We start from the raw sequence: 22036 nt of genomic DNA, 5'->3' as shown, positions 1-22036 counted from the left end.
CGACAGCCTGGGCTGGGGGTAGCTGCTTCTTCCAGCAGCATCTTCACCTCCAGGGTTTCCAAACCAACCTTGAATGCCCAGTGATGATCACCAAGGGTCTTGGGAAGAAAACAAAAGGAGCAGAAGGCTTTTGACTGGGGCAGTGAGCAGAGTACAAGCTGGGGGCAAGCTTAGCTCTGTGCCTGCTGCTGCCTACGACCAAACCACATCTGGAAATGGCACAGAAAAACACAGGTTTGAAGGTGGGGTTGATTCAGAGGGGGCCCTTCCATGGGGAGCACTGGGACACACCAGGCTGAGCTGCTCTCGTTCCCTACAGGTACAAGAAGGGATGGGCCAGGTGAAATCTTAGGTTGAAGATAATGGTGGTGGCAACAGAGAGGGTAGAGACACTCCACAGAAAACCTCCAACACACCATAGGAAAAAAAAAAAAAAAGGTTTTATTATCACCATTATCAACGTTTTCATTAGCTTAACACTGAATTGTAAATCACTCAATCATTACGTATTGTCTGAATAAAACCTACAGACAGGAAAAAAGTATAGCAGAATCCTCTCCTGACTAGAAACAAGCGGCCGGCATCCCACCGGCGCTGCCGGGACAGTGTCCCACCTTCCACCCAAGGCAGCCCACGCACCTTGCAAGTGACTCTCCACGGTGACAAGCAGGCTGCCCGGCTCCATTGCCTGTGTTTTCTCTGGCTCTACGGAGATTATATCTCACCAGGTGATGTTAAAAACCTCCAAAAAGTTTTGGAGAGGGTTACAGAGGCCAAAAAGAGCAATCAGCTGCCCCCACTCCTACAGAAAGGCAAGAGGAGAGGTAGCAACTGCGTAGTGCCCCTGCAAAGCTATCCATTTTTGTGGAGCAATTAATGAAGTAAAAAGGTTTAACCCCGTGAAAGCAGATTTCCCTACCGTGGCCAGGCCCCTGGGCAGCGGGGGTACAAGGCAGAGCGCCGGCACGCTGGCGCTGGGGAGGTGAGAGCGTGGATGGGCTGGGGGTGGTGGCTCCATCCCCGAGCAGAGGCCAGCTCTGCAGCACCGCCCCGGGGCTCCCCGCGGGCAGCGCGGGATGGCCGCTTCAGTGCAAAGAGATGCTGCGGGCAGCCTCAGTCCCCTCGGGTTGGAATAAGGCCTCGTATCGAGAGGGAAGGGTGAACCCATGTAGGGAGCAGCGGGCACAGGGGTAAAGCAAAGGGAACCTGGAGGAAAGCTCGCTGGGAGCTCTCCTCCTCCCTGGCCAGCACAGAAGCAGCTCCCGCCCTGTCCCTGCCTTCTCCTGGCCCGTCGGTATGGCACGGCACCCTGCGTGGGCTGCGGAGCCCCCGCAGAAGACCCCGAGCAAAAGGAAGGATCCTCCGTGGTCTGAATTCAGGGACTGCCACTAAACGTGGGCGGGACACTGGCACCCCAGGTGGGCAGCAGGCCACGGCAGTGCTGTGGGAGGGGGGCTCGGGGGAGGCACTGCCCCCCCCCGGGGTGTCCCTTCCGCCTGGTGCAGGGAGCAGCCTGCAGCACGCCGGAGACAGGCAGGGCCAGCGCGGTGAGGCCGAGGGAACGGGCCGTGGACTCACTCTCCAAACCTTGCTTTTCCTTGCTCCAAACAAAGCCAAAGCCAGCTCCAGGGCGAGGAGATGGGATCACCAAAGCAGAGACCAGTGAGCAGCGCTGGGTAAGGAGCAACAGCCCCAAAGAAAAAAGCGGCTGCAGGATTTAAAGTTCCAGGCTGGTGTTTAGGGGGATCCAGAGCCCCAGTGGGCAGCTATCCCAACTTGTGGTGCCCAACTGACTACAAAAACCTAGCTTCCAGAAAGCTTGCAGGCATGGCTTCAGCAGAAGGTGTGTGCCTTGATTCTTTCCTTGGGCTGCTTTCTGCCCCCATCCCCACTGAGCCAGCAGAGCCCACTGGTGCCCACGCGCTGCGTGTGCCCACGCAGCCTCTCTGCAAGACAAAGCCCTTTCCTTCCCACGCATGGGGGGGTCTCAAGCCCACGCAAGGTGCCCAGCGGGCAGTGTAAATGCAAAGGCTGTCTAATGACCCGGCACAGTGTGGTTTAACCATATAGCTTTGGTTGCCATTTTAGCTACTGGAAAGTCACGAAGGGAAAATCATTAGGTGGTAGCCTCTGTTTGCTGGTGCTCTGTAAAGGGCTGGTGCTGGCTTCTCAGTTTCAGCTGCTAAAGTGCAAAGAACCAAATGCTACACAAAACTCTCCGCGGCTCCTCTCCACCAGGATGAGAGCAGCTACTGCAGGGCAGGGAGGGCAGAAGGGCGTCTACACCAGGAGAAGAGCTTGAGGTTCCCCAGGAATGAGCCTGACGCTGCTATCATGGGTGAGTGACTGGGGCTGGACGGGCGGCTGCTTGCTCAGTGGGACGCTGGTCACTGAGCAGAGAGGAGTCTGGCAGTGTGAGTTTAAGACGAGTTAGCCGCATTTTGAGAACACCTTGTCATTTGCAAACTCCCTGGGGAACGATCACGTTCCCAGACGCCGGCTGGAAAGCCAGGCAGGCCGTCAGATACAGGCAGGGCGCAGCAGGAGTGCAGCTCTGGGGCTCTGCCGTGCTGGGTTTCACAAGCATCCCACAGGTTTGGCTGCTGGGTCTCGTGCGGGCAAAGGGCTCAGACAAGGGAGTGAGACACTGACTGCACAACCAGCCAGCCCCTCCAGAGGGATTTCGCCTCCCGAAGGGAACCTGGGGTTTTCCAAAGCGTTACTGCGCGCCGTGTGCCTGTATTCATACAGATGCACACATATGGACATCCACAAACACACACACCTCGGCAGGTGCACGCTGCAGTAACCATAAAAAGGCTTTCACTGATCATCCTCTTTTCTAAATGTTTGGCTCAGGTCTGGTAGCTGCAATTTCATTTTAGGTGCTTGCTCCAGGTCTCAATATGTCCAGGACTTCTCTACTGATGGCACTTTGCATTTACACGTCTCTCTTCTCAAAGCATATCACAAAAACCCATGGATTACTTCATCATTCATCAGGGCTCCCAGCATCACCGGGCCAGTGACCTGCTGCCTGTGTGGCCAGTGGACTGGCAATCTTGAAGATTTTTGAAAAACATGAAGATTTTTCCTATGGGAAATGATGCGAGAAATCCACAGGCAATGAGCTGGGATGCTGTTTTGAAGCTGTTTTATTTTATGCACTGCATCGATGGTAGAGCTGACTTAAAATCTAATATCCTGATCCTGCGACTTTGGAAAAATCTTTAGACGAGCCCAGCATTAGCTAACTTCTGACGAACAGCACAGAACAGCCTGTTCCTGTTTTATACGTTAGTCCCCCGTGATCCTTTGCAAAGGTGCAATCTCTCTGCCTTGGGTGGAATTTTCTAACAAAATGGACAAATACCACCTATGAAATGGACAAAATAACCCACAAAGCCTTTAAAGAAGAGCAGCTCAATCTGCTGCTCTGAAAAAAACCCCTCCGTTTAGCTTGCCCCTGGTATCTCAAGGAAAATAGGCAGCTGTCAGGCAGAACTCATGTGGCCCCAGAGTGCAAAGGCTTTTTTGCTTTATCAGGGCTACAGTGGCAGTGGGAACGATTCTCATAGAGTTACAAATACTAGATAGCTTAAGAAAACCAGGGAGATTGAAACAGTCATGAAGTTTATATTGAACCTATTTTCTACCTTTGTAGCATGAAGTCACCTACAGCTGTTTCATTCTTCACCTAAGAGAGATTTCATGTCGATGGGCACATACACGCACAGGGAAGTCTATAGGATGAATATATCTCACAAGGCAACAGCCTCGTCTTCGTTTTTTACAATCAAAGTTAATATGGATCTTTCTGAAAAGTGAAGTCACTGAGATTGAAGACAATTATAAACTGTATCAACAATATGTACTACAGCCTGCAAGTCACAATCTGTGCACACCAAATGGAATATATTATTGCTTGTTAGCCTATTAGACTTTCTTTATAAAAAGATTTTTATACAGAGTACAGGATTATGACAAAACTAGCTAAGTAGTTCTCATCTTGAAAATACAACATCGATTCTTTCAACAAAGGCTTGAATAGTAGCTGAGAGTTAATGAACAATAACAAATATTTACTAATAATTTTATGGCCAGTTTGAACAGAATTTCTTATAGGACTCTTTTCTGGTGTTTATTTACATATGCCTCTTTTCTTTTGGAAAAAAGTTGATAAAATAGAACAAGGAACATAGAAATCAAAAGAATGAGTAAACTTCATACCAAGGACATTAATCATTTTTGAAAACACTAAATTATGTTATTTGTTAAAAAACATACATCATTTTGTCCTTAAAGAAAAATATTTTTCCTGTTTTAAAATATTACCAACAGCATGTAATAAACTAACTTAAAATGAGTTTCATAAAAAAGTTGTCTTGCTGTCTAAACATTACTAAACATGCTTAGGTTGAGATTCTGTTAACTGCCTCAACATCTTAAAAATAGCTCCTTTACAGGAACTTGTGATATTCATACTCCAGAAGACCTGCAAATTTAGAACAGTACATTGATAAGGGATCCGGTAGCTAGAAACAATAAATATGTATTTTCATTCAAAGCGAATAATTCTGCAATGTCCTTTGACACAATCCATGGCCAAGAAGTGGGGATGCACTTGGCTAATCAATAAATCACCTGGCCCTTACCCTGCCCCTAGGCACAATTGCCCGGGAGCTTGTGTCCCCAGGAGGGATGCTCCAGCCTGCAGGATGAGGATCCATGGACTGAGCTGCAGAGTGAGGACCTTGTGTTGGTTCTGTGGCATCCCAGCTGTGTTGGGGCAAAGGGAAAGCAACACCAGGAGACTGGAAAAAATATCCCATTTCTTTTGCCTGAACAAACCAGGACTAACCATGGTCATGGCTGCTTGTTGCTCAGACCACAAAGAGGACAAGGCCGCGTATGAGGCATGGTTGCGGTGCTCTGCTCTCCCTGTGTGCTGGGGATTCCCACTGGAGAGAGATCATTCTGCTCTCAGGGATGCTCTCAACATCAGGATTTCTTTGATTTCCATGCTAATAGTAATGTAGGTACCATTGAGGGATTGGCTCTTCGGTTGTTTTTTTTTGGCAAGCAATCCTCCCATTACTATTAAAATTTAGTATTTCATGCATAAAGAAAAGGGAATCAACACTGAGCTCAGCAAGTATTTCTCTCTCCTCAGTCTCATCCCTCATCATCACTCACAGACCAAAAATACTATGATGCCTTTTGGGTTTTTTAAGTCTCCTGCTCTTCCTCTCTCCCCCTCCCTGACTATAACTAACAGCTAGACTCAGACACAGGAAAAAACTCAGTCAGGACTTGCAAAGGGGACCAAAGTTTAGTTTTCAGCTGCTCATCACTCTAGCAAACCGCTACTTTTTGCACAACCACACTGATAATCCCAACTGCCATATCACATCATCTTATACAGAAACTGGCAAGCTATATTTTGGGGAAAAAAAAAGGTTAGGCTTTATAAAAGTCAGCTATTCCAAGCCTGAGACTTGCTTTGGATACTATACTGGGAGTCTTTAAATTGATGGATAACTAGATTTTTTTTTAACTATACTACACCATGGTCAGTGCAGGAATCACGGGCACGAGTGAAGCAAGAATTTTAGACTGTTGGGTACTGTGCCACTCTCCTGGCCCCCGTGTGCCCCGTGGGCACTCTCAGGAGGGCTCCCAGGAGCCCGCTTTACGAAGGAAGATCATCTGCACTTGCCAGTTCATGTGACTTTGCTGTGCGTGGCAGCCAGGGGTTGCAACGTTCGCTTACTGGGGAGAAACAGGACTTGGAAGCGAGTAGAAACAAAAGCGAGAACCACTGGACTACAATCAACCATGTAAAAAATGCAGAAGAAAACACGACAGAGCAGACTGTTAAAACTGCCTCCAAATTTCAGAATCTGAGACATTAACAAATATAACACAGAACTTTTTTTTTTTCTTACCCTGACAGTGACCTTTTAGCATGATTAAAAACATACGGAAGATAGGCTTCAGCGTTAAGTAGTTCTATTGTAACTAAACTGATCATCACTGAGCTTGCAGAGCTTTTGGAGGAGCAGGATATGGAGACACATCACATTTGCCAGGCATACAGGAACTGAGTTTTTCAACAGACAGTCATTAAACAAAGTTTTCTAAGGGGAATATTTTTGGTGTATATAGTCTCCTACTCCCCATGAAAGACTGAAAAAACATTGCATTCATCTTACTGGACACAGGAAAACCATGATTAACTAGCTATTACTGGTAGATAATGTCCAAACTAAGTACCGATATAATGTTTTCGGCATAACTTAAGACAGAAGCCCTGTTACTCAGCTGCCAGGTCTGGCATGTACCCGGAGCTCCCCCCGGTCCTTGTAAAGACATAGTTATTAAAAGATCCAGTGCTACAAACCACTAAATCTACCTAATCTATTCTAGTTCATACACATATTGTACAATATTGCCTAGTACTCACTACATACCAAGAGGAAAAGATGCTGACTTGAATTACAGTAAATGTGCTTTTTTTAAAAAATAAAAATAAGAGAGAGCCACAACATAGTTTGACCAGCATGCAACAAACTTTCTTCAGCTAATATATAGAAATTGTCTAATATGATTAGAAAAAATAATTAGTGAGAGGCCAGAGACGTATTTGATCAAGGAAATGAAAAGATTTATCTGAAATGTTGAGGCTTTTGCCACTGAAGACTCAAAAAACTAGTCGTTCTATGTCCCTTCTCCTCCTCCCCTCTCCTCTATATTATATATTTTTTTACAGCGATTATTGTAAGGCCTATTATTTTTGCATCTATCCTGTAATTTATCTCAAAATAATTTAAAATGCCATAGACAAGCTAGGACCAAAAGCAACTGCTTTTACCATCCACTCAACACTCATGCTTTTATTCTAACAAAGCTGAGGTCCACATGCAGAAATAAATGTTCGGTATGCCTCTACGACAGGTCAAGAATCTGCTCATCCCTAAATGTGACATGGGACCTTCACTTTTAAATCACAAAGTAAAACATTTCCAAAAGCTTATTCTGAGACAGCAATCATCAAATCCTCATTAAGAATTACAACAAAACTTAGCCAAAACAGGTCAATCTACAGAAAATCTTTGGAGATCCTCTGTGATTCTGGATAATAAGTTTTTAATGTCTGAAGAATCTAGCGCACCTTACTCCAGCACGTGACTCTGCTGACAACAGCCGCTGTAGCTCGGCAGCTCAGAGAATGTGCTTTACTACAAGACTCGTTTACAGTTAGTGTTGCACTTTAATTAACAAAATATACATGCTGTGACCACTGCAACTTCAGATTCCTCACCCACTACCTCTCCATACTTTGGGGATTGCATCTTCTCTTTCAGGACACTCGACAACGTTTGTGTACTACCGAGACTGCCTAAAGCACCTCTCTCTCCACGAGGAAGGTTACACGCTCTCCAGCACCTTCTTGTCAGATGACAAACTGAGGTTTCTTTCTTCTGCACCCCAGAAACCTCAATCTCCTCTCCCGTGGAAGAATAAAAGAGTCCTGTTTCAGGTCAGTCCACAGCACAACAGGAAGGGCAGCATCTCCAGCAGATATGTGCCAATACAAAGGAGATGGAAGGAAAGCAGGAGTTAGAGGACATCGCGACTGAAGGACGCACAGCAACGAGTAAGGGAGTCAGTACATTGCAGAATGTTGTATCTGACAACACAAAACATATCTCAAGCTGTAAGTCTGATGTTCAGCTCCCACTTCTAGTGGATTTTTGTCTGAGCAAAATTGCAGTTAATTAGCCTGCTAAACAAGAACTCTGTTCAAACTGTCTGGTCTAAGTAGGTGCTACTTATTCTCCCACCAAGTATGCTTCATCAGCAGTGTTAGACAAGTAATGCAGTAAAGACACTTGCTGGTAATTTGGCACAGTTTGAAAACACAGCAACGACAGTGTTACAGTTAACATGACTCAGTGATAGGGAACTGATTCTAAAGAAAGAGTTGCAGGTTTTTTTTTCCTTTTCTTCCTTCCAAGAAAAAAAGACCTTATAAAAAACCCTAATGCTTCCTCTTAAACTTTCTGTTCCTGCTCTTTTTAGGTCAGATATTGGCCTCTGAATTTTTCAGGTACTTTCTTGTTCTATATTAGAAATTTCTAAGACACACAGTTAAGAAAAATTCCTTCCTTACTCTCCCCAGATTCTTTCAAATGCTGCAACTTTCCAGGATTAATACTGATCTGAAACAAGGATCTAAGAATGGCAGCGAGAGAAGTGAAACAAGAGGTGTATGTCTAATTTGACAACTAGGACTCATGCCCCACGGCACCTCCTCCTCGGGCGGGGAGGGCACAGCGCCCTCCCCCTCATCTTCTGTCTAAGGTCACTGGTTTATCCTCCTCTTCCAGCTCCACAAGAACTGATTGAACATGCATTGCGCTTGAGGTCAGAGTTCCAGCAAACAAAACCTTGACAGCATGTTTAAAAAACAAAAGCAGTTCCCCCTTCCTTACTCATTAAGACCTGTCACAGCAGGGTCCCACTGTGCTCTCCAGGGAAAGCTGTGAGGACTGACGCAGGAGCGGGCCTGTAGTGGGATCTACCATCGAGGAGGTTGGGAAGAGCTTGTACCAGCCGATTGCTAAAGTTGACAAATCCAGTTCTTCCAGGAGGACCCTGGCAACTCCCATGAAGTGCTTGCGCTCCATGCGTCCATAGTTTCCCCAGACTATCACCTTAGGAACAAGAGGGAGGAGCACAGTTAATCCTCCAACTTGCACACTTGCTTGGGAAGCCCAAGTCTGATCAATCCTCCTTTCTACTCATTCAACTTCCCAGGGCTTTACTACAGTCTGAGAAGAGCAGAAAGGTTTACACTATCAACAGGTGACATGAAGCTCTAGCTGATGATTTTACTTTTTTTTTTTCTTAAGCACAGTTTTACAAATCCTAATATTATCAGATTTTTCTTTCCCACATGGAAAAGAGGTGAATGTGCATGTAGATGAGCCACCATTCTGCTGTTCTACCTGCTGGGCAGGGACAGCACGTGCACAAAATACCCCCGGAGCTGCAGCTCCAACACGTGCAGGTAAAACCTGGTCCTGGCACAGTAACAGGCCTTGGACACAACAAAGGTGGCCTGGGAGAAAAGGTCAGGAAGGGCTCCTGATCTGGAAAAAATAAACATAAAAATCCAGGTGGGCAACAGCTTGGGTTAAAATCCAACAGGCTGAGGGGAAGAGCATGTCTTAACTTCTGCACTTGGAGCTCATGACACAGGGCAGATGGAGACGAGGCACGGCTACTCACCTGGAGAAAGGGCAGGAGCCGAGTGCTGGCAAGTGGGACCGGTGACGCAAGGGGCACACATGGAGTGGCATGCAGGGGAAGCAGAACAATGCTGAGAAAGGCTTGCAGACACAGAGGAAGGTCTAATGAAAGAGCGCTGGCAGACGAGCAGGGAAAGCTGAATCACACTTACGACACGATGGAGACCAGTGGGTGGAACAACAGATGTAGTGAGGGTCATGGGCTTAGGCATGCTGGAGGTCTGCACGGGACCAAGCGGCCCTACGTGGCTCAAGAGAAAGGTGACGACTGACTCCAGAGTGAGCCCGTGTTCTGAAGAGGAGAGGATGAGTACGATGGGTTATGACGGTGACTAGTGATCTCTGGCTAATCCTGACAGCTTCTTTCCCTAGGCTCTGAATAACCAGAATTTTACAATTCTCTGTAAAATGAGGTAGAAGAGACAACGAATGTCAGTTAAAAGACAAAAATTAACACTCTAAGTCAGCATGAGATGGAGCAAGCCATTGCAGAAAGTTGGTTTTGTGGCACAGCCACTGGTAGAGAGCCAGGCTCCTTATTTTATTCTCTTGGAATAAGTGCCTTTCCTGACAGCAAGGCAGCAGGTACGAAAACCCATGCAAGGCAAGAGCAGACCAAGCCAGGTCCCACCCCATTTCAGTCAAAAATGTTCAGTTGCACTGCAACACGGGAAAATGCTTCTAATCAAGGAAAATGAGGAAGAGTTCACTAATGAGAAGGATCCACCAGGTTAGCTGGCAATTTGTATATCAGTGGAGGTAAGCAATAGAAAGTCACGGATTAATTACATCAGTATTACCAGTGTATCTTAGCCAGGCCTAATTGGATGGAAATGATTTAGGTATGAATTAAGAATGCAAATCACACTCTGCTCTGGAAACATGGGTAGAGAATTGAAAATATGAGTATGACAGAAAATGTATGGTAGTAAAAGAAAAGAGGTAGAACAAGGTATGCTATGTGATTGGGTCATGGCCAAAGCAGAGTGCTCTGAATATGTATAAACACAGAAGACAACTTATGTTGCAAGATTGTTTAACACCTATAGATACTACCTATCTCCTAACTGGCCTGGAAAAAATAATTAAAAAAAGATAAAAATCAACCTTTTCCTGGTAGGCACTTGCGTTACCTGGTAGGGTGTCAAATATTAATCAGAGTAGAAAAAAGGGCTTTTCCTTTCCATTTGTTACATTCAGATCAAGTGCATTTGGTTCAGTGAAAACACTGGCTTTTTCTCGTCTATGTTAATTATCCAGATCCCTTGCCAGACTTAGTATCTTCCAGCAGAGATGGAAGAGAGAGATAGGCAGACCTGAGACTTGTTCATCTTACCTGTAATACTTTGCCCTGGGGGCTCTCAGCAAACAGTAACACCTGATTGTACAAAGGGTCTAAGGATTTGCGAGCCACTTTTGTCTTCTTTTTCGCAATGCACACGCCATTCTCTAGCAGGTAAGCTTTGATGTAAGCAGCTGGAAAAAATAAATATGGTCAAATATGAAAAAAATCTTTATGCTCACTTTAGAAAAGACAGTGCCATGTCTCAGGTATTTCTAAAGAAGGCATTTGCAGCAGTGAAGAGATTTGCTCAATCAGCCTTATTTTCAATACCGCATACAGACCGCTTATTCCTGCAGAAGCCAGGCGGAATTAATTTTTTTTCCTATTCACAAGCATCACAAGAGGCTGGGGCTCAGTGGATTACTTTAGGAGGTCAAAGTATACTACCTGGCAGTGTTTTGGAGCCGGGTTTTGGTGTCAGTCCTCGAGCCTGAATGATGTCCACTTCTAGCTGCCCGTTTCGCTCTTGCAAGCCAATTTCCACATCCCCTAAACCAAAATGTCAAAATAGATAGAAGACTTTAAAAAAACAATACCCCCCAATCTTCATGTCACACCTGCTGTAAACTGTATCAAACTGTAGGCCCTGAGTGCCTGATCTCCTTCTGTGTTACTCTGTAGCAGCTCTGCAGTGATTCAAGCCCACATTTTCAGAAACAATTTCTACTGTCAGCTCTCTAATATGGCTTTGGTGACTCAGACTCGTACCCTTCAGGGCAGCTAGCCTCTCATCTATCCTAAACTGGAATACCTAAGGTTGAAGGCCGCTTTGTAAAATGCAATTATGATGGACCATAAGTAAATCTTCACAGAGCCTGCTGGGCTTTTGAGAGCAAAAAACCCACCAAGAGGCACAGGATGCATTTTCAGGATTTTAGCAGTGTTTTACTTAGTCTGTGCCTTTCACATCTGACGGAGGAAAGCACAAAGCTGGTGCTCTCCTACTAATGCCACATTTGCAGCAATCAGCAAAACATTTCAGCCAAGCTTACTTGGTTTAACAGAGAAATCGAGCAGGAGAATGGTAGATCAGCAGATGCTGAACACATTATTGGGTGGCTTGCAGGAGCAGTCTGTTCAAGATTAAATTAAAGCTACCTAACATATTTGTGTTCCTTACCCATCGAGGTGGTGGCCAAGGTCTGACGCCCAACAAATTGTGCAGGGCCCATGCTCCCCAGGAAGTCACTAAACTGCCCAGCAGATGCCAGATGGACTCCACTGAAATTCAAGCTGCAAAAGAAATTGATTTTGGCAAGTGGTTAATTTGCATTTTAAAGCAATCCAGTAACTAAAGAACCAGATTTAATATATCTTTGAAATGAATGACATATACAGAAGACTTTTTCCCTTGCAAAACTCACTGATTTCCAGGCAGTTTAGTTACATGGAACCCATTTAAAATCCCTTTCCTCGTACAAAATAACAGGGATGGTTGCACTCACCAGTTGCTTAATACTTGTTTAACTATAACTAACTGTCTGTAAGGAAAATCTCTGCCATCTCAGGCTCACATGCCGCCTGTCACCTCTTCCAGGAAGCGTTATAATCTAAGCAGATTCCTAGCATACCTTATAGGATCTCTCTTGGTAGCTGTCCCTTCCCCACCCTCATTTCTGGGGAGGAAATAATTCGTCTAGAGCAGTGGTTAAAAGTGAGGTAAGGGGCGCTGGCATCAACCCCCTTAGGATTCAATTCCCTATTTATTTCTCTCACACACACAGAGCAATGCAGGGCCCTTCTTGACCAGAGGGCCCTCTTTCCTACCGCTCACCACCAGAAGTATCCATCACATCCACTGTGTGGTTTTCATACCTGTTTCCACGGCCAGGCCTGAAGCAATCACGAGGAGGACCTGAACACTGGCGCAAGGCTAAAGGCACAACACCCTCAAACAGCAGCAATGCCACTGCCACAGTCACAGAAGCAAAACAAAAGCTGTCAGGGGGACACGGCCCCCAAATTTAGTCACCAGGCACCTGAGACTGGTCCATGGCACGGCTACAGGTGCTGGCCACTGCACTGCACATGGGTGAAGCAACGCAAAAGGGTCAAACCCTGCGGTACACTGGTACAAACCAAGATTTACCCAGTTGTACCCTGACTTACACAGCTGTTTCAGAGGTTGTGGGAAAACTTGCTGCAAAATGGTAAGGAGGAGGCTTGAAGCTGCCATTTGACACCTACATTTGTCCTGCAGGGATCTGCCCAACCATGACACAGCTGCTGAAACATGTCGGGAGCTTTGTGCCGGGGTACCCACGCTCCTGCAGTGGGTTTTGCACTCTGCCTCTGGGGAAGCTGCTGCGCGCTGAAGTCAGGCACAATTACAAACCTCCTGCACTTTTCCAAACATCCTTAGAGGGGGACAATTACCCACGTAATGATACAGCTCCCTGCTGCCCCAAATTCACTTCTTAAAAAGGATGCTGTGAGGAGACTGTACGTTCGGTATGAGTGAAGCCAGAGAGGAACCCTGCCTGCGGGGTGGGCTGGGGACCGCAGGCTCTCACACATCCTGAGTCAGCCAGAGATTCATGCTTCCCCCCTGCAAACCAGCTACATTTAAAAGACATTAAAAAAATATTTTTTTGAAACCCCATTCAACCAGAAGAGTGTTAATTTCAGGTTGGGATTTCAGGTCTCATTAGCTATTTGCAGACCTGGTCTCAGCCCCATGAGAATATTTAATTATTCAGATGAGGAATGAGGAAGCCAGCACACACACCTCAGCATCTTACCACGCAGGGGACTGAAAAGGACATGTCACTAGCACGTGTCCTCATGACAGGTTCATGGCATGGCTCAGCTCACTGTGACAGGGGCACTGAATTATGGCCAGACTTTTCCACAGAGCACTGCACCTCCCCTCTACACTGACCTGGCTCTTTGAGAAACCTGGTTATCGCTGCTACACAGGGAGCTGCTGAGCCATCAGCATGAAAAAACCTGCCCTTGAGCTCTTTACAAATGTCACCTTTGTGAAGAGGGATGAGGGTGTCTTGGCATCCTGGAAGACAGGTTTGGGACAGGTCTACCCCTGCGTGGGGTAGATTTTCCCCATTTCAGTGTTTTTTCACCCTGCATCCACTGTTGGCACAAACACTCCGGGAGATACTTTGAGATACAACAGAAACAGCGGGATTTATAATTTGCATTAAAATTGCAGAGAAAGCTTAAGATTTTTCTCGGATTTCAGCGTCACTGACTCCTCAGAGGCACATCCCCAGTGCCACCGTCCATCCCGGGCCCCCGCTCTGCTCCCCGGGGGTACGCACCTCCTGCCCCAGCACCCAGCCCGCGTCTGCCGCCCCGACCGGGGAGCAGCACCCTGAGCACAGGACCAGGGCAGCGGTGCTGGATTTGTAACCAGGCTCCCGAGGACAGACTGTGCACAGGCAGAGACATCCCCAGGGCTGGTAAATCTGCGGGGACGGGGACATGTGATGGGGAAAGCAGGGCAAGGGGGAGCCTGGAGCCAGACGGACTTTATCAGGCTCATTATTTGCCCATACAAGGAGGAAAGAAGTGAGTCCTGGTGCACACAAGGACCAGTGAGACTCCTTGAGCCTGCTGGCTCAGGCGTTTTGAGCTGCCCACAGAGAGACAAAAAAGGATGAAAACTACTGCTTAGAGAACCCAAAATAGTTCAAGAAAAAGGAGACCTGACAGAGAAAGACATAAGAGTCAGCAGGAGATGAATGGACCATCAGCCAGAAGGTAAATGTTTTCTTTATTCTCTTCAACTCATGGAAGATAAATGGGCCGAGCTTGAGTCTCACTCCTACCCTGGGGAGTATGTGACCTGAACAAGCACGTAAATAACAAGTTGGCAAGACAACTCACAACCGTTCAGGGAAATGTTAACTGCTGTGCTCAAAACAGATGTTTGGGCTCATTAGCAAGATGTTGAGGACCAGGACAGCAGAGGGGACGCCCAGCACCAGCTGTCAGAGCGATCCCCCTCTGAGGTGAAGTCCAGCCATGCTACTGCAGTGGGGACACAAAGCTGGGAGAAGACCATCCACAGAAACTCCACTCGCTGCAGGACAGCAAAGAAGAGAGACCCTTCTGGCCCCTGGATACCTAAAATGATTCAGGAAACATGCCACAGAGACCATTTCCCCTTGCCTGTTTGTGAGAGAACCATGTTGAAGGCTGATGCCAAGTATTTGTCTGCAGCTGATGCGTATGTGGAGAGAAATCACCCATGCCCTCGCACACCAGCTCACCCCCCCCTTGGGCAATGCTGCTCCCAAAGGCTCTGCCCAGCAGCTGGGGCAGCTCAGGAGAAAATAAAAGCACCTCCTAATGGAATAGCCAGTGCTGCAGCCTACATCAATGATACTCTGATGTGAAGCAAACTAGCAGGAAAGCATGAAGAACAGCATTAAAAAGCACAAGAACAAGGGCTGTCGGGCTAAAGGTGAACCAACAGCAACTGGAGGTGTTTACAGCAAAGCAAGTGCTGCTATCTCCACACAGATTGAGCAGTCAGAAGGCTCGAGATGACCTCGAAATGATGAACACTCCTCAGTGCCAATTACAGTGAAAGGGCAGGAGGTGGCTGCAGGGACACCAGGGCTGTGCCGCGAGCGCGGACCCTCGCAAGGACGGCGGTTGAGCCGCTGCTCGAATGAAGTTGCTGCTGCTTTGTAGCACTGAGGCTGATCTTGAGCAGAACAGCAAAAACCCACTTAAAAACACAAGCCAAGGTCAAGACTCCAGCAGTTTGGATAACAGCCTCAGTTAATAGGTTTACTAGCACTGTATGAAACTCAGTATTAGGTTAGACAGTTAATGTTCCCTGTTGTCATTATATCTGACCGGGTAGGGAAGATGTAGGGAATTAATTCTTTAATAGATTATGCCATTAGCTGGTGGGATTGGCTGCTACATTGCACAGAGGCTGACCTTTTGCAGTGCTGCTTTATTAGACGTTATAAGCAGCAGCTCTAAATCAGGCTGCTTGGCTTTGACCGATTCCTGGACATATATTTGAGTATTGCCAATAGCCCTGGAATGGAAACAATTTCTGTCTGGAAAAATCATAAGCTACCTCCAAGAAAGCCATTGCTTCTCCCTTGAGAGGAGAGAGAAGGGGAAAATAAAACTGCAGAAATTTAGTATGAATGTGAATTAAAAACAGCAGGAATCATTTAGCTGCATTGGCTAAATTTAGGATGCTCAAATCCAACTCAGTGAGCTCTGTCTGTCAAGTGCTCGGAGAGAAGCTGGGATGCTGAGGTGAGGGGGCTGTACGGTGTGATTCTGAGATCGGTTAGACAGACCTTCCCCATTCATTCACTTGCTTTTCCTGCAGCTGAAACTGGGAGAAAAAGAGCTCCAGGGACCACCGTGACTTCCTTCAGGTCATTAAACACAGCCCTGGTGCTCCCAAGAGCCCTTCCCCGACACTCTGCTGCATGCTGCATGCTCAGCAGACTTTTCCTGCCTGACCTCTGAAGAAATCGAGCTCTTTCTCACCTGCCCTTGATCCAGCAACCAGCTCTCAGCTGAACCACCACACACTGGATTTGCTGGCAGGGAGACGTGCTCCCAAAGGGAGCCGCCGCAGGTGACAGTGGTGGCTCCACCTTGGGTGACAGCCAGCAGATGGGTTTCACACACACTGGAGCAACCCTGGGAAGCCCTTCCCCTCCCACTGCCAAACATGCCTCTCCCTTAAGGGGAGAAATCGCTACAACCTGGTTATCACCAATACGAGATGTATTTTTTTTTTTTCTATTGCAATCTAAAGTGCTAAAAATAGCTGGAGGAATAAAGGGAGCATTTCGCAGCTGACTTGCAAATAGCAACTGTCATAACCAGCAGGGCCCTGGGGACCGGGGCTGCGGCAGGACCGTCTCGTGCTGACAAAGAGTGGCACGCAGAGAAGATTACAGGTGACACTTGTCAGCCTTTTGTCTAAAGGGCACAAATCCTCCACTGAGTGAGGGCAGCGCAGCCTTCTGAACAAGAAAGAGAAATTAATTATCTCTTTCTGGCCCTCTGCTTTCACTAATCATGATGCATGGGCTCTGCTTTGCCATAGCTGAATGAGAATGATTTTAATGAAGTTAAAGATTATGGGGTTTGTTGTGGAATTGGTTGTAAGTGAAATGTGACTGTTATTGACCTGAAGGCACAGGGAGAGCACAGGGAGGTCAGTGACACCTCCAGGGTGTCAAGGACAAATGAAGGACATTTTGCTGGAGGACCTGCAGAACATGGCCCTAGGCTGTAGGAAAGGAGGCTGAGCAGGACAACACTGTGAATACTATCGATCCCGGGGTCTCCGAGCCCACCAACGTGGAATGGCATCAGCAGAAATCCGCACGAGTGTTAGTTTTGTTTGCAGGGATACCAGCTCCACCCCAAGGCTCAGCACAGGCTGCAAACCCCATTTCAGACACATGGCTAAAATAACCATTTCTAAGCCCGAGCTGCCCCTGGCACAGCAGCCAGCTAGCACTGCCACCTCCACGCCATGCCCAGCGCATCGCAGCATGGACACCCCTCGGGACCGCAGGGGACAACTGCTCGTGTTGCAGTCGTTTGGACACCCACGAGAGGGAGACAAGACCACGCAGACACGGGCCTGCGAGGCTACAGCTGGCGGGCAGAGCCCTGGGCCGGGCCGGCAGCTCCAGGCAGGGCCCGCACACAACCCGCCCTGGTGACTGTTCCTGACTTTAAGAAAAAGGTGACTGCCTAAACAATTCGTTTCTTTTGTGGCACGTTTGTATGCAGAATAAAAAGGTGCGCTCACTCAGTCTTAAGGAACCGTGTGCTTCAACTGGGGCTGAGATGGCCTGGAGGTTCTTTAAAACACAACATTCATAATCCTGATTATTTTGGAAATCTGTGCAGCAGTCTCTGAAGGCTGTGCTCCTGCGTCGTATGCTGTAGGTCAGGGCATATGAAATCTGTACTCTGTAGTGTGATTTAAGAGTGGATTAAAAGCTTTTTGCCAGTAGCAGCATTTCCTGACCTACCCATTGCAAAGATCTGTGCCCTTCCTCTCCACATGCAAAGCATCATGCAGTTAGTTCCTTCACGGCAAGGCTGCTGCTCTTCATATATTTTCAGCTGGAGAACTAGCTTTTCAAAGTTTGCTTGTAAACTGATCAGGATTTGAATGCCTATATGGACAACAAGCTGATTTCAGTACAAAATGCTATAAAGAAAATTCAGAGCACCTGTGCCGATCCCTCTCATACCGCATATGTGGCTCTGCTGAGTCTCTTCCGCTCCCCCGCCCGTCGTTCCCTGTGCATTAGCATGCACAGTGTGTATCAGCACAGACACATTTAGGGAAAATGTATCATTAATTTCTTTTCCTGTCCATGCAGAGTTTGTCTGACCTCTTTTCTAAATCTATTTTTAAATTGCTTCTGGGACTCTGTATGCCAGGTATACCATTATGCTGCTGCAAGCGCCTGCAGAATCAGCTTGTCAAAACCTTGCAAAACTCGCAGGAAATATGGTAAGAAGGCAACTCCACAGGTCACTCAGTCCACACCCAGGTCCCAAGGCCAAAATAGCTTTATATACATCATTCGTGACAGCTGCTTGTCTAACCTGTTCTTAAAATCCCTCCCTAGAGAATTTATTCCTGTGCTTTGCTTTATTTTTGCCTTCCAAATCTTTTTCCAGTCCTTCCTCTTTGCACATCAGTCCTCAACACTATTCGTGAGTTATCAATCCGAAGCACAGACCAGCATATTTCCTTTCTTTTGCCCTTGATGCAGTGCTTTTTAGTTCTATCTTCCAAGACTTTGGGACTTGTCTTGATTGTACCACCTTGTAATGGTCATACACTGGTTGCAAAGTCTGTGCAGAAGAAATGCAGAGTGAGATATTCATCTGTTCCCTTCACAGGCTGGGTATAAGACCCTTTTGGCGAGGAGCTCTGTCAAGAGGAAGGATATTCTGAGAAGACTTTGTGTGTCCCCCACTTGGACCAAATCCCCAGTATTGCCACTCTACTACACTTGCACATCTTAACTTTTGCAGAGCTGCACTGCTGTGGGTTCAGCCAGGTGGGGTAGTGGTGAAGCCAGATAGCTTCAACGCAGCCACCCCCTAGCACACCCAGAGAACAGCTATTTTCAGAAGATAACATTTTGTCTTGTGCTTTTCATGGATTTATTCACACTATCCACACAACCGCCTATTTGCCATCAACTCAAGCCTTTAGAAATGATACACTCTTAAAGAGGTGCTCCACTGTGTCTAGTAGGTACATGGATGTGTTTGGCCCCAGGGTTCAGAAATTACTGTTCTCGTATATATTTTCTACAAGACTTTTTTTTTTTTGTCCTCTTATAGCATGAGGTTGCAATTACTAATCAAGATGCCTAAACACAGTTGTGCAACTGAATGGTTTGACTTGCACAGCTGAACTAACAAATTTGCTCTACCTCTACATCTAACGCATAGCTAAGTTCTCCAGCTCTGTCTTTAAAAATCAGGACAGCAACACATACTTCTCTCACCTAAAAGAAAGAGGGAGGGGTGAAGTCTCTGAGACTGATAGCATATTTGACAGTTATTTTATTTGAGCATTAAAAAAACCCATCAGAACTCCAATTTCAGGGAGCAGTAATGTGCTGTGTAACAATCACACTCATCCATATTACATGTTAAGGGCTTTTAAATCGCATCTTACACACAGAAGCCAAGTAGGTATCTATCAGCTAAGGAGGAAGGCAGAACTCGTGAATTTAATGTCCACTGCCCCATCTTTAAAATATTTATGGTGCACATGAGGAATTATTAATGCATTATGCACCTGACTACATTGTCAGGGGATTGAGCACACAGGCCCTTACCCTGCCAAAGGCAATGGGAATGCTGCAGGAGCCTTCACTTCGGCGGGAAAGGCTTTCTGTGACCATCTATCCCTGCAGGACCCAGACCCAACCTAACCCCACCGACTGCACACCACCTCTCCTCTGCCAGGCAATATCCCAATCTCTGCCTCTCCACGAGCTGCACTTCTTTCCTGGCCACTCCACCTTCTGTAACGTTTTTAGCACTGTGACATGCCGTCTTATGTGCTGTAACACACTGTACCTGCTCGTGTATCCGATTCCTTCTGCTGTATGAATTCTGCCACCTAAACGGTGCTATAAAAATTATGCAGTGAATATGTACAAAGACCTCCCCCATTCCCTTCCCCACCTTATCAGGCTAGCTCCTTTTTTAGCAATCATAAGTCATCTCAGACGCATTGAATAAAAGATAGCTACCTGCCTTCAGAGAGCAATTTTGCCTGTTCCCAAGAGGTTGCTGAAGGTGGGATTTACTCTATTTACTGCTATAACTACAGCTGTCAAGGTCACATCCTCTCCAAGCTGTGCTGGTCAAGCTTAACAGCACAAAAAGAGGTGCTGCTGCTGAACTGGCTGATTAATTTCTTGGCGTATTACTGAAATAATCTCCATGCATTTCCTGGTTTCCATCTCGAAAAGCCTAGATTTCTTATAGCCTGAACTGTACTAACAACACATATTACCGTATTTTTTAAAAGGACTTGGATAAAAGGAGAGCCCGAAAGATACTTTGCTATAGAAGAATCTAGAAGTCCCCTCTGGATACTGAAAAAGAGGCAGTCAGTGCATAGATACAACATGAATCTCCTAGATGGTGCATTTAGGAATCAAGTCTTTTGGTAATTCTCGAATGACAAGGGATAATTTTTGGTGAAGGAAGGTAAATTTGCACATGGCCATATGGTCACAAGCCAGGCTGGTATTTTCTCCAGCTTCTTTTTAGTTCCTGCTCCATAGTGAAGCAGAGAAGGGCAGGTAGCTCTCCTAGCCTGAGTCCCAGCACTGGTTTACATCAGCCCTGTACACACAGATGGGAGAACTAGTACAAGCCACAGCCTGCAGGAACAGTGCAAGGCAGAACACAGCCGAGGCATGCAAGATGCCCGTGCCGGCAGCACACGTGCCAGGGTGCATTCTGCCTCCAGCCCTTGTCACGACAGGGGCTTCACGTGGGACCCAAGCTGGTGCTGCCCTCATGATGGGAAAAGAGAGATTATGATATGGCTAATGACAAGATACCTCCTTGCTGGACAGGCAGACTCATCTCAGCTAATACAAGAACACTCCTCTAAGTCTTTGCTAGTCATCACCTGCTGTGCTTTTCTAGGGTAAAAATCACCTTAGCTCTCCGTAACTTAATCATCTCAGCAGTGGCCAACAAGAACAAAAAAGCCACAAGTACCACTTATTAGGGACTACAGCAGCTAGTAGTCTTTTGTTCCAGGTCCATTTTTGTCTTTCTGCTCCATTTTCAGAAAGAAAAGTGGTTGGCAGGAATAAGTTACACTCAAGTCCAGAATCTATTGCTTTCTGAATGTTGTACGTGGTCTCGTGCAGCTGCAGCAAAACCCAGCCAAAACAAGATGTAGGTTGTGCAAGAGCCAGGATGGAGCTGGAGCTCTCTGTTGAATCTCAGGGGTTTTTGAGAGTTACTCCTGTATTCGGAACTCTATCCTGGCAGTAATCTTGGTGTCCTGAGACTACCTGATAGGCACTTGCTACAGTGGGTAACTGTCCCCTCATGCAGATTTTTAAGTACATACATAGAAGAAAATATTGCTGTAGAGATTTGTAACCAGTGCTGAGGCTGGTCCGGATGAACTATGAATGGAAACATCTGTGTGGGTGAAAGCACAACCAACCCATCAGCAGAAGACCTGTCCGATGACGACAGGAGGGCAACAAGGTTGGACAGCACATCGCTTCCATAGCCTGTCTGAAGACAGAGTGTGGCCATAAAGATCCCCCAATGAAGGAAGCAAAAAGGTAGCAGCACTGCTTAAGATCTATGGAGGCTGAAGAAAGAAAGACCTTGAGGTGAAAGATCACCCCGTAATAACAGGTAAGTCCTAGAAAGTGTAAAAACAGCAGTCCAAGAGCCAGTCTGTTGTGAAGAACAACTCAGAAGACCTAGTGAGGGCTTGACAGATGGTGTCCCTGGTCCTCCCTGCAGCACACAGCCAAGCCTGGCTACAGCACCTGGACACACAAGGCTTGGCGTGCAGCTGCACGGGGCGACAAGAGCATGAGCGAGTAAAACCTGCAAGCGTGAATGTCTGAAAACAGTTTTGTTTAGAATAAATATCACCTTTCCCTTCTATAAGGTCTCACATTGAGTTTTTATTATATTAATTTCCTACACTAGTGCACAACCACTGTGCACTATAAAAGCTGGGTAATATGGCTGGAGGACTTTTTGTATGGCAAAAAATTAAATGGAACAGAGTGTTGACATAGTCAGCACTTACTGACATGCTGTATGAGCTTAAGTTTCAGGAGACACATCCTTCAGACTACCTACTCTTCACTATTCT

General features: G+C 46.6%; 1 protein-coding gene across 1 annotated transcript in view; it reads right to left on the bottom strand.

Annotated features, from left to right (window-relative positions):
* Window positions 1-423: 423 nt before the first annotated feature.
* Window positions 424-22036, bottom strand: part of RIMS4 (regulating synaptic membrane exocytosis 4) — a 59881-nt gene continuing 38268 nt past the window's right edge. The window contains exons 3-6 of the mRNA XM_042800997.1: window positions 11783-11895; window positions 11050-11151; window positions 10654-10793; window positions 424-8720 (exon numbers count right to left, since the gene is read on the bottom strand). Coding sequence (XP_042656931.1) covers window positions 8502-8720; window positions 10654-10793; window positions 11050-11151; window positions 11783-11895 — 574 coding nt within the window. The 3' untranslated portion in view covers window positions 424-8501. The remainder of the gene's footprint in view (window positions 8721-10653; window positions 10794-11049; window positions 11152-11782; window positions 11896-22036) is intronic.

The sequence above is a fragment of the Tyto alba genome, unplaced genomic scaffold (assembly GCF_018691265.1).
Source record: "Tyto alba isolate M040663 unplaced genomic scaffold, T.alba_DEE_v4.0 Super-Scaffold_33, whole genome shotgun sequence".
Taxonomy (NCBI): Eukaryota; Metazoa; Chordata; class Aves; order Strigiformes; family Tytonidae; genus Tyto; species Tyto alba.
The sequence above is the reverse complement of the archived record's forward strand: the minus strand, read 5'-3'. Positions and strand labels throughout refer to the sequence as shown.